Consider the following 15,686-nt stretch of genomic DNA (forward strand, 5'->3'; position numbering starts at 1 on the left):
GCTTACAGCAGTGACCTACAATCTCTGTACTCATGAGGGTTATTTACATTTTCACAGGGAGACACAGGCAGTAAGAAAGTAAACACTAGTTAGGTAATAACACTTGCTCAGCCAATCAGGGGGACAGGGGTGAAGACAGGGTGGTGCGATTTTATTCAGGATGGTCAAGGAAACCTCTCTAACAAGGTGATCAAAAGGAGAGCAGAGGTCATACGAAAATTTGGAGAAAAGCCACCCCATTCCAGGCAGAGAAGACAGAACAGGCCAAGGGCACTGTATGAGTTTGTTCTTTTCTGCCCCAAATTACCACAGCTTAATGGCTTAAAGCAACACCTATTTATTCCCTTACAGTTCTGGAGGGCAGAAGTCGAAAATGGGTCTACAGGGCTGCGTTCCTTCTGGAGGCTCCAGGGGAAAATCTGTGTCTTTGCACCTTCCAGCTTCTAGGAGCTGCCCGTGCTCCTTGGCTCCTGGCCCCACACTATTCTGACCTCTGCTTCCAACCTCACATCTCCTTCTCTGCTGCTGACCGTCCTGTCTCTCTCTTATGGGGACCCTTATGATGACACTGGGCCCACCTGGACCATAAAGGCTCATTTCCCCATCATCTCAGGATCCCTAATCTAATTATGTCCACAAAGTCCCTTTTGCCACGGAAAGCCACATCTTTACAGGCTGTGGAGATCAGGATGCAGACACCTTGAGGGACCCTCATTCTGCCAGCTGCACATGCTAGCTCAGGAGCTGGCTCGGTGGGACTGAGGCCCAGTGGGAGGCCCGAGGGGCTGCTCAGTGCAGGCTTGAACATCGAGGGGCCGACTGGCTGGAGCAGGGTGAGTGGGGAGTGGGCTGATGCCTGTGAGTCAGTAGGCCACCTGCTCGTGTAGGCCCCTTGTTGTCCACACATTGTAGAGATTCAGGAGCAAGACAGGAAGAAGCCCCAGGGCAAGGTTTCTGGACCTCGGCACTGTGGCCATGCTGGGCCAGGTAAGCCTTTGTTGCGGGGGCCATCCTGTGCACAACAGGATGTCAAGCGGCTTCCCTGGTCCCTGCCCACTAGATGCCAGCAGCACCTGCCCTAGAGTTGGGACACCTAAACATGTCTGCAAACACTGCTGGAGGTCTCCTGGAGGGTGAAGACCTTGCTCCCTGTGTGGAGCCCCACTATGCTAGTGGGAAAAGGACAGGTAGCACCTGTGCAGGCCCACCCAGGTGGAGTTTAAAAGACATCTCTGGTTTTTAAATGCTCCAACACAGCCCACAGAGGCATTTCTGAGATGCCGCTACTGTCACTGGAAGGCTGGACCTTCCTCTGTAGGTGCGGTGCATTTCCTAACAAGGTTCTGGCCATCTTGAAATAATACGGTATTTTATTCAAAAGAACTGATGAAGTATCATGCCTGCCCCTTGGATAATTTTCTTAAATACTCAACTTTTCACCCATGTATTATCCCAACATTTAGAAGGTTACTCACCGTATACTGGCACCATCTCTAGAAAACAAATAAATCACTTGCTATGTCTGGTAAATGTCACAGCCAAACACATAACAATCATGTTCCTAAGTGTAGCAACAATCTATTTGTTGAGTTTAATCCAGCACAGCAAATTCCAGCACCCACACTCTGCAGTTCCACCAGAAACAGGCAAGAGCAGAGAAATATTCAGAAGAGACAATCGCTCCTCACAAACTCTGGCAGACTAAAGACAAGGAATGCATGATAAATGAAGAATGGCACCACAGAGACAACCGGTATTGGCAAATGAACCTGGCACTGTTCTGTGAGGAAATTCAAAGCCCACCACGAGTCCATCCTAAAAAGCCAAGAGGCACTGGTTAGAAAACCTCCTAGAAAACAGAAGGTCCATGTCCGTTTCAGTTGGCCCTGGAGCACTGGATCATATGATGTGCTTTTGTTACTATTTTTACATTTTTTAAAAAGCCAACAAAGTAGCTTTCCAGACATCCATGAATGGTACAGTGTGCTGAGCAGGCCTAACTGTTTAGCTTCCAGAAAGAACTCCCTCACTCCACCCTACATTCTTCTATTCTGCTCTCCCCGCCCCCCATGATAATATTTCATTTGTGACTCAAGAAACTTTTTTTAAAAAGATATGCTTGATACTTTTCTGAAGCACTTATTTGGAAAGAATTTGGTTTTAAGACTCTTTCCAGAAGGCACAAACGAGAGAAAGTCTCTAAAAAGAGAATACAAAAGCCAGAGAGGATAAGAATATTGAAAACAGGAGTCCTGCGCAGGTGAGGAGACGTGTGGTGCCCTGAAATACTATACCATGCGAGGGTTTGGAAGCCTCTCAGCTTTGTCCATGTCTGAGGATGAAGACTGGGAGGGAGGGAGGGAAGTGAGGAAAGAGAAACACAAGCACATAAAGTGGGTCAAGCCGCAATTTGCAGGAGGCCAACTGTTTATGACACAGGACAACATACATGGAATGAAATCAATTAGGTACTGCTCACCTGCTGACCTAATGCTTATTGATTGTCTTATAACCAAGATACATGGCTTTGCCTATTAGCCTATGGAGTTAGAAGCCACACACATAAAAGATCAAGTGGTTTCACTTATGATACCCTCCAGAACTGATGCTCGGTCTACTGGAAGGAGGGAAGGGAAGGAGGGGTAGAGGTTCTGAACTACCAGGGATGATGAAGCCAAAAAAGTTTCTATTCTTAGGGAATCACGTCTGTATCACTGTTTACAATACTGCAAATTTCACATTTTAAATGCACTTGAAATGTTGTCATATGTATGTATTAAGCTACATGTAAATGAAGATCCTTGATATTCTATCAAACACTGTTCTCCGATCAGACGTGGACAATCACACACAGGAACTCTGCCACGCCTCCTTCCACAGGAGAAAGTAAGTAAGCAGAAGGCGAGGTTGGATAAAAGCGCTTCTTACCTCTTTCTGGCTTCTTCATACTGCCAATTAAGTCTGACTCGGTCTACAAGTCTTGTTTTATCATCAAAGACGAACTTTCCGGAACAGGAGAGAGAGAGAAAAAAGAAAGGAAATGCATATTAAAAACATATTTCCAAAATAGCAACTTCACTTAAACTTTCGGCAGCAATGAGAAATACTCTTAATCTCTTTCACTTTCAATCTGTGCAAGGTCTGGAAGGAAACACCGAATAACCCTTTGCGGCCGCCCCTGGCTGCGGAGCGGGGAGGGGGAAGGGAAGACTCTTGCTTGCCGAAACTGGTAGGGTTTTTTGTTTTTTTACAGCAGCAGTGTATCTATCTATTCTGTAATTCCAAACAACAACCACAATTTAGGTTTTAAAAGAAGTAGGAAATTACTTAGAAAAAGTTGATACAAAGGCAAAAACCAGTCATGCCATTTTGTGCAGTCCATTCTCTAATTCCTCAGTAAACATAAAATAACGATGTTCTACTCAGAAGCCCCACGGTCTGAGGCAGCTGGACTCGCTATGTGAGGTATGGGCTGGTGGACGCCTTCTGATCCCACAAGGCGTGTTAAAGAATCAAGGGCAAAAGGAAAGCAAGCAAGGTCTCAAAAAGCCACAACTCGGGGAGTACCAATATAGAGTTAGCCTCTAAATACAGTGCTCCATGACAAGTAGATGTACTTAAATATTTTCGTACCAGTTACATTAACGGCAACAAAATCCTACGCAAAACAAAAAAAAAAACATGTACAGGAAGTAACTGTAGTACATTTTGGTTAATTCCTCATTCCTGCAAATATTCATACAACTCCAATTTCAATAAATCAGCTCCATCTGTTGATCTGACCTTACTAGACCACATATTATGATCACCAAGTCTTTGTTTTTGAAATAACTTCCCATCAACAAGTATCTGAAAATATTCAACTTGAATGATTAGCAATGAATTTATCGATATGAGTTTTGATCTATGTTGATGAAAAATTTCTTTGCAAATTTATTACCTTGAATGGCAAGATGAAAAAGTGCCTTACAAGGGACTGAGCATTCTCCAACCAGAATGACAATTGTTCATGGTTTCTTTATTTGAGACAGGGTCTCACACTATTGCCCAGACTAGAGTGCAGAGGCGCAATCACAGCTCACTGCAGCCTCAACCCCTTGGGCTCAAGCGATCCTCCTGCCTCAGCCTCCCAAGTGGCTGGAACTACAGGCATGAGCCACCACACCTGCCTAATTTTTGGTTTGTAGAGATGGGGTTTCACCATGTTGCCCAGGCTGGTCTTCAACTCACGGGCTCAAGCAATCTGGCCAACTATGGCCACCTCAGCCTCCCAAAGTGCTAGGATTACCAGCAGGAGCCACTGTGCCTGGCCACAATTATACATGTTTAAATGGCCTCATCCAGTGCTCCTCTCCAGCTTCCTCAGTATAAATGTATTTAAGTGGCAGTGCCACAGCTCCAAAAACTGTCCACAGTGGAGATGACTACTTGCCATTTCAGTCCCCTCTTTATTAGTGACCCCACAACCAACTCTTCATCAGGATCAATAAACATCATCTCTCAAACCTCTTCTCAAAGCTGTATGCACCTCGCTCTAAGCTTTGTTTCTGTACTCTTCTTTGAGAATTAAATAGACATTTTAGTGAAAAGAAAGGACAGCCAAATGGATCCAAGAGACTCCTGCTTCAGAGTTCCTATGCAGCCCTACAGCGTGTGCAACCCTGTGGCTGCAAATCTCCAGTCTCAAAAAGCACGTCTGATATACAGCAATACCCACCCCACAAAACAGACTCAACACAAGCTCAAAGTGAGGTAGGCAGACTTCTAAGATGGCCCCCAGTGACCTCCACTCCTGGGATTCTCCCCGTGTGAAATTCCCTCCCCTTGAGAATAAACTGGGTCTACAACTTGACTATAACCAATAGAACACAGCAAAGGTGATGGGAAGTGATTTCTGTGAATAGGTTACAAAAGACTGTGACTTCCACCTTGCTAGCGGACTCTCTCAGCTGGCACACTTTGATGAAGCAGACTGCCGTGCTGGAGCGGCCCACGTGGCAAGGAACTGAAGCCCTCAGTCCAGCAACTTGTGAGGAACTGAATCCTGCCAACAATCGCATGAGCTTAACAGTGGCTCCTCCCCCAGGTGAGATTTTGGATGAGACCACAGCCCTGGCTGACACCTTGATTGCAGGTTCCTGAGAAGCCCTGGAGCAGAAGACGCAGCCCAGTCTCCTGGACCACATCAAGCATGAGATAATAAAGGAGTGTTGTTTTAAGAGGCTAGGTTTTGGGGAAATCTGTTTTGCAGCAATGGTTAGCTAATATAGTCATAACCTTTTGATCTATTTTTCTATAATAACATGATGTGGTTTCTTAGAAAGTACAGGGGTTTAGGGATGAGAAATGTTTCAGACCCAGACCTGCCTCTCCTCAGCTACAAGACCTTAGGTAACCTGGTATCTCGGTCTCCTGCACATCACACAGGATGGGAACAACTACTTAAATTGAGATAACAGCTACGAAACTGCTGACCCAGGGTCGGCCCCAGTAAACTGCAGGGGCTCATCAACAATGAACAGCGACTGCTCAAGTAGCATAACCAGCCACCACTCCTCAACTGACATTTTTAGAAGGGTTGACCTAAATCACTGGAGAACCTTCTATCTTAACTGTTTCTCTCAAACTAAATTCTAATTCTAACCTTACAATAAGCAGCAATGAATTATTCACGAATTCATTGAGTCCTGTACTTGTTTCCTTCCCTCACTCCAAAATCTTTAGGCAAAAATGCCAAACATTTTTGAATTACAGATTCTCCTCTGTGTGTTACAGATGGTGACCATATTCTTTCATCCAAAGAAGATGCCTAGTCAAAAATGGCCAAGTGTACGTTTGGAACAACGCGGGCAAATTTGAAAATAGGACTGTTTCAGGACACCCAAGACATAAAGGGCCATGATTTCCTACATTATACTCCCCTCAAAGAGGCACTAGTTGCCAAGATTTCAAAATATTAATTAGCTAATTATTTAAAACTCAGAGTTCTCCATCAATTATTTTTTCTCCTTTTGTTGCTTTCCTTTTATTTATTTTATTTCGGTGTGGGGGGGGGTGGCACTGTGCATTCCATTGATACCTCATCTTTACTTAATAATCCTTAAAAAAAGAAGCTCTTTAAACTGCTTTTCCATTTGGTAACAAATTAATGTCAAGCTTCACTCAATGATATTAGAATAGTAGTGTCTTTGAATATCCACCACCCTGTTTCAAATGGTGATCTTCCCAACTCTGTTTCTGTGGCTAACTCAAGGCTTCACTAATTAACAAAAGAGGCATTATGACAGTCTTCCAAGTCTCAAACAAAATGACTTTTAATTCAGTTCAATTTCCTGACATTCTTTCAGAAGAGTAAGAAACAGCAATAAAGTAATACCCAAGGTGGCACAGCTGCAAAGCCTTTGGAAATCAGTGGTCTAAGGCAGGAATCAGTAACTATGGCCTTGGGGCCAAATTCAGCCAACTGGCTGTTCTGTAAGTGAACGTTTGAGCAGCTCGAGGCCCTAACCTTACATGCTTGCAAGGCATCTGTGTCATGGCTGCATGTACACTGCAATGACAGGGTGGGGCAGTTCCAGCAGAACTACCTGCAAAGCCTAAAATATTGACTATATTTACTATCTGGCCCTTCACAGAAAAGGTGTGGGGACCCATGCTCTAAAAAGTCATATGTCTGTCAAAAGAACAGTGAAACTCAACTCTCACAAGGAGTCTGTCATTTATAAGAGTCCAAATCATAAAGGCAGCAGTAATAAGCAATTCAATTGTATCACACAGCTGGATGTGAGACACAATATTTTTTCTTCAAACTTAATGGCACAAAAGTGAAGGCATTTCTTAAGTGAACATGGAAAATTACACCAAACCAGTGATGGCAACACTGAAGCAGCCCTTCCCTCTCCCAGTGCATTTCTCCCCCTGGGCGCGCATATACCTCCCCGATTATATCGGTCTGGGAGCCGGCATCGCAGAACTGCTGGGGTAGACCAGCATCACCAGGCACGCCTGCATGGTGAGGGAAGTCCACTAGAGAGTCGGTAACGGAGCAGCTGTTCTTGAAGCTATCAGTCAGCTTGGCCAGGCTCTGGAACAGAATGAGACAAGCTCTTTGAACAGAGATGGCGATGTGTCTCTTTCCTCCAGAAGTGGTCCTCTCATTTGTTTTAGGTCTGCTGCTTTATTTATTACTGAACAGTTGCCCCACCTGACCCCCATGCTCATTAGATTTCACATAAATGCCCTTCATCACAGGCACCTCTAATAAAATTCTTAGTCATTTAAATCACATTGTAACTAAGTTCCCCTGGCAGCATGTGAATAAAATAGAGGACAATTATGGTACCATTTTTACTGGTTCTTAAACCTTCGTGTTTCCTAAAGAAAAAAATAAGTATTTCTATCAAAAACGTAAATGAGTCTGACAGAGATGAATGCTGCCTTGAGATTGTTACAGAGGAAACACAGGGAAGGGGAAAACAGCTCCCAGACAATGTTTACGTTTTTTTTTTTTTTTTTCAGTTCTTTGAGTTGCTGTTTTAGCTTACATATTTTCATAAACCTCATTTTTCAGTCGTAATTGTACATGGTCAAAAGCAATCTCATATGTATGTTGGTTTGCCAAAAATTAAAGTATGCATTCTGGCACATGAAATCTCTCTGTGTGACAGTTTTAAGCAGAAATCAGAAAATCTGAAGTTTTTTTTTTGTTTCTTTGTTTTTTAGAGAGGGTCTCACTCTGTCACTCAGGCTGCAGGGCAGTGGCACAATCATAGCTCACTGTAGCCTCGACCTCCTGGGCGCAAGTGATCCTCCCACCTCAGCCTCCTGAGTACTTGGGACTACAGGTATGACACCACACCCAGCTAAACTTTTGTTTTGTTTTTGTAGAGACCAGGTCTCACTATGTTGCCTGGGCTTTTCTCGAAGTTCTGGGCTCAAGCAATTCTCCTGCCTCAGCCTCCCAAAGTGCTGGCATTATAAGCATGAGCCACTGCATCCAGCCAAAAATCAGATTTTTGACCATTTCTTTTAGACTTCTGAATATATTCACTTTCAGCAAATTTTACTAGACACCAGAATAAAAAATGCCCAAGTGCAGCAGAACTCACAAAACTGGCTCGAGATTGAGATGAAGCCTTCTTGGGAGAGGTCAATATTGTTAAGTTCGCATAAGAAAGGTAAAACAACTTATTTAACCTGGATAGAAGAGGACTCTGCCCATGCCTCTTCCTGGAGCTTCTCAGAGTTTGAGAGGCTATGGAGACATCAAAGAAGGCGCTCGGGCCTGAAGCTTCTTCCAGCAATTCTATCTCTTGCCTCCATGGTGGGAACTCAAGCAAGGCAAATGAGTGGTTGGCCCTGGTGCTGCACAGGGTGGCCTCAGAGAGGCTGGGGCAGGCAGCCCTACTTGGCCTCATGGCGTAAAGCCTCTGTGTCTCCACCATGGAACACCACGTGGTTCAGCCTGGGGTGTCGGTGATGGGTAACAAACATGGGGCATCTTGTTTGATGTCAGCTGAGCAGACATCTCAGTAAATGGTAGCTGTTCTCAGTGCTACCTGTGTGCCAAAAAAAAGAAAAAACTAACAATTTACCATTTACTTATCACAACCTGGAGAGGTCATCTGAAAATACAGATTCCTGGGCCCTGCCTCCAGAGATTCTAATTCAGTGAGTCTAGGGTGGGGCCTGGTAATCTGCATCTTAATAAGCACCGTGAGGACTCTCCGAAAGTCCCTCATGCCTTGACCTTAGAAAGCACTGCCCAGGCAGGGTAGTTTTTTATGCATCTGTCTCATTTTGCCTATGAGCTTGAGCTTTGCTTGTTCTGTCCTGTGGGTCTTATACTCTACAGAATCTAGACACATGCCAGCAGGCAGCAGGTGCTCACTTAGGGTAGCAGATGAAAAATAAAAACCGTAACTGAAAGCACTGAATGCATTCCAGCACTTTACGTCATGAGGTCAAGCAGTGCTCCCTGCCTTGGCCTCTCTGAGGCCACCATGTGCAGCACTAGGGCCAGTCACTCAGATGTCTTGCTTGAGTTCCCCACCACGGAGGCAGATTTTGTGCCTCCACGCAAAAATTCAACTTTTTCTAAAAATAACAGAAACTACAAGAGCTCAAGGGGAAAACAACATAAAGCAATATAAAGCTACAATGATCCCAGCTACATATAATACAAATACACCCACAGAGTAAAATACTACGCAACCATCTCAAGGAAAGCAGCAGCTCTTTGTGTACAGATATGGGGAAAGGTAGGGGATATTGCTGTTAAGTGAGGAAGCTAGTGTGGAACAGTATCACAGTCCTGGCTTTGCGTGAGGGCAGCTAAACACGTATTCTCATTTTTGTGTGCCCGCATGAATGTTGGAAGGGTAGGCAAGAAGCTAATAAAGGTAGGTAGGGGCAGTAGGAGGATGGGGTAATAGCGAGACTTCTTATCATAGACCTTTGGAATTATCTTGATTATTGAACAATATAAATGTATCACCCATTGCTGTGGGTTGAATTATGTTCCCCCAGGAGATGTTCAAGTCCTAACCCCAGGAACCTGTGAGTGTGACCTTATTTGGAAATAGTCTTTACAGATGTAATCTAGTTAAGATCAGGTCATACTGGATTAGGGTTGGCCATTATCCATATCCGCAGGTTCCACATCTCCAGATTTAACCCACTGCAGATAGAAAATATTCGGAGGAAAAAAAACAACAAAAAAATAACACAAAGAAAAAACCAATGCAGTCTAACATCATTTTACATAGCATTTACACTGTAGGAGGTATTATAACTAATCTAGAGATGATTTACAGTATATGGGAGGTGCCAAGCGCAGTGGCTCATGCCTGTAATCCCAGCACTTTGGGAGGCCAAGACGGGAGGATCGCTCAAGGCCAGGAGTTTGAGACTGGCCTGGCCAACATGGCGAGACCCTGTCTCCACTAAAAATATAAAAATTAGCCGGGCAAGATGGTGCACACCTGTGGTCCCAGCTACTCTAGAGGCTGAGGTGAGAGGATGGCTTGAGCCTGGGAGGTCAAGGCTACAGTGAGCCATTTTTGTGCCATCGTACTCAAGCCTAGGTGATAGAGATCCTGTCTCCAAAAAAAAAAAAAATTATACAGGAGGATTGTGCAGGTTATATGCAAATACTACACCATTTTATATAAGGGACTTGAGCATTCAAAGACTTTGGTATCCTGAGGGATGGGGGTGTGTCTTGGAACCAATCTCCCAAGGATACAAAGGGATGACTCTATACGTACTTAAATACAGTGGGGGGTGCGTATGTGTGTATGCATGTGTGTGTGTATTATATATACATATATGTTATATATACAATAACTATATAACATGTAATGCATAAGTATATTAAAAACATCTTAAAATAAAACACATGAGCAGGCAGGCAGCTTACATGCATCAGGTCCCGCCTCTCCTTCTCGCCTGTGCAAATAGCCTTCTTGATGGTCCGGAGCTCACTCATGATAGCTTGCGCCTCATCCAGTTTGTAGCTGGTGTGAGTACTTGACATCTTACGATCAATCCTTGTTAAAACAAAAAAATCAATGTTATTTCACATGAGATCCTAGCATTCCATTAAACATACAACTATGAAAACCCGAAAGCTTCACAGAAAGGTAGAAACAGTTAAAAGTAATGTTTTGGCAAAGAAAAAGAAAGACCCCAAGGAAGCATCCCTCCTTCTGGTCGATGCAACACCCTTTGCTCAAGAGCACCCTGGGCAGGTGAAGACGTCCAAATTGGGATGCCCACATCCTCCGCTAATGATCCCGCAACAAGATTGCTTGCTTGAGTAATTTCCCGAGACTGTAAACTCCTCTCTCTGAGAAGAGGACATGTTTTGTTTATCCCCAGGTTAGTGGTCAAAATCTTTGTTAAATAAACATATGAATGAGATCTGTGTACAGGGAGAACATATGGGATGCAGCAAGAAGTAGTGAGCTTTCGATAATGGTGCTTTGTACAAAAGCTGAAAACTCTTCTGTCTCCTATAACTCTGATTTCATTCTGGTTCTAATTTATTACTCACTCTTTCTCCTACCAAGTCCTCAATTCTTTCCTTCAATCCAAACACCCATCCAGGGAAAATGGCAACGTCCCTCCCTCCCTCCCTCCTTCCTCCCCTTCCTCCCACCATTCCTCCAAGCTTCCATCCTCCCAGCAAGCTCCTGTGCACACCAGGCCTGGGTCTGGGGTTGGACGCAGAGCACAGAACAAGACTTGGTTCTGCCTTCAAAGGGAGGTGGCCTCTGAAGCATGTCCTTTGTCACGTCCCCTACACCTGAGGCTCCAGCCTGGAAAGCCCTAAGGCTAAGGAACTTGAGAAGCTTTGGTCCAGAGTGGAATGAATTCCTTCTCTGGAAAGCAACTAGCTTCTTTCAGGTTCCAAGCCTCCCAGTTCACAGGTTCTGGTTCTAACACTTCCCTCCATGTTATCCTAAAAACCTGGATCATTAACTGCCAGCCCCAACTCGCTTGCTTACCACTCACAGGAATCTCTGGCATGCTGGTGGGTGCGAGTGGCACCCAGCTCTGCCACTCACTGGCTGTGGGACCTGGGTCAGTCACTTTCCCTCTTTCCACCTGCTTCCTCCTGTCTCAAATGGGGACACTAAAAATACTTCTCCCATGGGATGGGCATGAAATTTAATTAGAAAATGCAAGGAAAGGGCTTGCTTGGCAGGAGGCCTGGCATATGGTGTTTGCGGTGATTGTTATTATCAGGATAACACAGAATCTCCCTACTCGTGGGAGAAAAAGTAAGTAACTTGCCAACTCTGGTATTTTATTATCATCAACAAATTCCTTGCCAAATATGTCACAACTCAAGCAAAACTCGGCACCGGAGTCAACCTGAGCTATCAGCATCCATGGCCTAGGAGGAGGGCAAACAACACAAGCAGGAAGCCATTGCCTCCCTTTGAATAGGGCTCTGGGGCTCAGCAGCATTGCTGTGATTGCCACCAGCTACAGATAAAATATTTATAAACACTAGTCCTGAGTCCTGCCCCGAGGAGAGCAGATAGAGGCACACCATGTATGATGAATAGTGACACTCCTAAATGCTAACGTGGCCTGACCCTGCAGGCACTTCCATAATGGCTATTACAGACTTGTAGGTTTCTCAAACACACATTGCCTTGTCTGTTCCTACCAAGCACAAGTCTTTATTTATACATCTTTATTAAAAGGTACATATATCTTTAACTATAGAGTGCTCCATGCCAAAAGTTAAAGTAAGTGAGCATGAACTAAAGTTTGAGCTGTAGGCATATTTTTTCTTTTTATTCTGCTCTCATTAAATCCCTTCTTTCACAAAATAGTTCATTCAAATGATTGAGGTGGTAGAACAGTCTATGTCACCTGAGAGTCCCCGTGAGATTTGGCAATAAAATAGAAAAAGTTCCTAGCACAGTACCAGCATGCCACTTGGTGGCTACTAAAATGTGGGAGCCAATATCAAGAATGGTGACAGTAGGCATATAAACCCATTGTATATTTTCAAAACTCTTTTGTTTGTCCCTCAAAACCAGTCCCACTTCCACCAAAACAGCTGGCCTTCTCACTCACTGCTGGTAACTCACTGGGGATATTCACGGAAGGGCTACCTTATACTTTCTTAGCTGTGACAGCTTCCGAACAAAAAAATCAATGTAGTTCACGGAAATTTGCACAGGGGGGGCGCTGTGTAGCTGAATGGTATGAAGGGAAGGACTAGAACCAGAAGTCTGCAGATAGAATGTGGCCCCAAAACCCAGTTGGTCATCAGAACAAATATAGACTCCGGGAGTCCCTGCTGAAGGTGAACCCCTACAGGTGGAACTAGGAGATTCAATGATCCATCAACCAGGTCCTAGAACAACCAGGTTGGAGGAGCCTCTTATCACTCTCTACTTCAGGAGCTCAGGCTGGGGGTAAGGTCCCTTGGAGAGAGCCATTGTCTTTGAGGGATCTCAGAAACACCAAGACACATGATGTAGGAAACGTAAAACAGAAGCAAAGCCCATGTGTTTTTCTATTTCAGATGTTGTGTGGGGAACCAGGAGTCTTGAATGCAAGACAGAAATAAAAGGCCATACATCTCAAAGCACTGAGTCTTATTTTAAAGTAGTTCACCTATTAGGTGACAGGGTCTTGCTGCATGCTTGTCGCCTCACTTAACCCCCCCCCTTATGAGATAAGCATAACCTCCTCGGATTTGATGACGATGAAGTTGAAGCTCAGAGCAATTAACTAAACGGCCCAGATGACAAGCGAATATCTGGCAGAGCCAGATTCAAACCCACAGGCTGACTCCAAAGCCTGCCCAGGATCACGGGGTGTGGTGCTGCCCCTTCCTACTGAGCATGACATCTACCGCTCTCAGAGTGGGCAAGGCAGGTCCAGATTTTAAAAAAAAAAAAAAAAAAACAATAAAAACAAGGGCAAGCTATGTTTCAGAGAACTCCAACCACCTCCATTTTTTCAACTGTGATCCATTTTCATCCAACAAAAACTTCAAAGGACAGTAAACGTCTTCTTTCACTTCTGCAAAATTCATTTATGTGAGAGCACACTCTCTCTAAAACTTCCCTATAAAACTTTGGTCCAATGTAGATGATGTGCTCAATGATTTGGTATTTTTAAAAAATATCTATGTATTCCAGTTCATTTAAAAAATCATTAAGATCTGTGACTGCCAAAGAACTGCCTTACTCTGGTCTTAATTTTAATTAAGAGTGAAAGACAGTGCCTTTACCATACATCACAAATAAAATGATAGAAAAGTGGTAACTGCTCGAGGAGAATAAACAAGGACATAAGTTACTATGTAGTATGAAATCAAAATTCAGTGCACAGACTCACAGTCTTCACTTTTGCACCCTCTACATTTTGCATTCAGCTTCAGGGATGTTAAGTGATTTGCTGAGGGTCACACAGCCAGTAACAGGCAGAGTGAAGTTCAAGGCCAAGGCCCCCCACACCAGGACTTGTCTGCTCCATCACCAGGTTCACAATATATTCAAAGTCAAGGCCTCTAAATGCCCATTGCGTCAAACCTGAAGGCCACCCATATAACCAGTCAAATGTCACCCCAAAGTAAACTGGTGCACTTTATGGTGTGCTCTTGAAAGAAATGGGTTGGAGAGAAAAGAAGAAGATACAGCTTCAGAGGAGGAACCCAGTACAATGGAAAAGACATGTTAGAGATATTTGTTGTCAACCTCTACCTCCTGTCACCCTAAAATTTCCATATTGGTTGTTCAATTTAAGATGTCAAGAGAATTGCACTAGTAAAAATAAGAGTAAAACCACATAACTTCTTAACCCCACATCTTGAAGGAAAGAGCTGCCAGCCCTCTAAAGATATTCTGTGTTAATACCACAGATTACAACCCAAAAGAATGGAAAGGTTTGTTACAACTTCTACATTTTCTATCAGCAGCTCTGGCAGAGGGCCTTGGGCGAACCTCAGAAAGCTTCCGGCGGCTTTCTATCAACAGCGAGACCTATGTGGAACACCAGACCTGTCCCACAACCAGGAACAATGCTCTTTTTGTTTCCAGCCCATTTCTGTACGTTTCGCTGTTATCTGAGTATTGCCGGGGTTTTCGCATGGCCTGTACCGTAGGTGCTACACTAATGGGAGACCGTTACTTTAAGCCTGTTCTAAGTGAACAATCCCACCCTTTCTTGAGACTACTAAATCCCTTCAGACAGAAAATGCTAATGCTAATGCTAATATGTAGTAATGCTTCATTCTGGTATTGCATGCCAGTTAGTGGAACATTTGGTGAGCATCCCTTTCTGTGATTTGAAGAGCGGTGATAATAGGACTTCTTAAAACCCAGGCCAGAAGAATATCACACAAAATGCAGAAGACAATGCCATGCTAGAGGACAGTTAGCAAGAAGGTGACTGGGCAACGTCTGGAGACCTCCCTGAGTTCCTCTAGCCCAGGGACAAAAGTTTTGGCCAAGGAAAGATGTGCCCTCACTCAGTGTCCCAGTGTCCGAGAAAGAAGGGGACACTGTGATGGCTACTAGCCGGCAGGAACAGCAACTTCAGCCGCTCCCCCCAACACCTAGGCAATGTGCATTCACTCTCAAGCCCCACCCTGTGCTGAGAACCGGCTGGGTCCTCAGGATGAAGCAGCGAACAAGTCCTTGTCTTCGTGCAGCACGATTCCAGCCAAGGAGACAGACAATGAAAACATCCTTAGGTCAGGCAGTCACGAATGTTTAAAAAAAAAAAAAACTGAAGCAGAGTTTGGGGACAGAGTGTGACAGAGTACATTTTTAGATGGATGGTTAAGCCAGGATCTCTCCAGATGTCACTAAGCAAAGGCCCATGGAAGGGAGGGAGCAGGCATGTGAGCATCTGGGGGAAAGAGCATTCCAGGCAGAGGGAGCTCCAAGTACCCATGGTAAAGGCAGGACATCCCTTTCAAAGATGAAACTAGAGGTAAATGAGGCAGGGCCGACGGCCAGCCTATGTAGAGTCTGGCTTGTGTTGTAGGTGAGAGAGAGCCACAGGAGGACCACAAGGAGAGCACTAGTTGTGGAAGAACCCCGTGGCTACTGTGCGAGGATGGAGACTCACATTAGTGCTTGGCCCAGAGCTGTGGTGGTGGAAGCTGTGAGAAGGATCAGAGGCTGGGTGTAGAAACAGCACACCAT

The 15,686-nt window shown here is 44.5% G+C and overlaps 1 protein-coding gene across 1 annotated transcript in view; it reads right to left on the reverse strand.

Annotated features, from left to right (window-relative positions):
• The window catches only part of WWC3 (WWC family member 3), a 79,582-nt gene that overhangs the window by 39,929 nt on the left and 23,967 nt on the right, over positions 1-15,686 (reverse strand). The window contains exons 5-7 of the mRNA XM_011950902.1: positions 10,421-10,550; positions 6,935-7,084; positions 2,929-3,002 (exon numbers count right to left, since the gene is read on the reverse strand). Coding sequence (XP_011806292.1) covers positions 2,929-3,002; positions 6,935-7,084; positions 10,421-10,550 — 354 coding nt within the window. The remainder of the gene's footprint in view (positions 1-2,928; positions 3,003-6,934; positions 7,085-10,420; positions 10,551-15,686) is intronic.

Source organism: Colobus angolensis, unplaced genomic scaffold (assembly GCF_000951035.1).
Source record: "Colobus angolensis palliatus isolate OR3802 unplaced genomic scaffold, Cang.pa_1.0 Scaffold310, whole genome shotgun sequence".
Taxonomy (NCBI): domain Eukaryota; kingdom Metazoa; phylum Chordata; class Mammalia; order Primates; family Cercopithecidae; genus Colobus; species Colobus angolensis.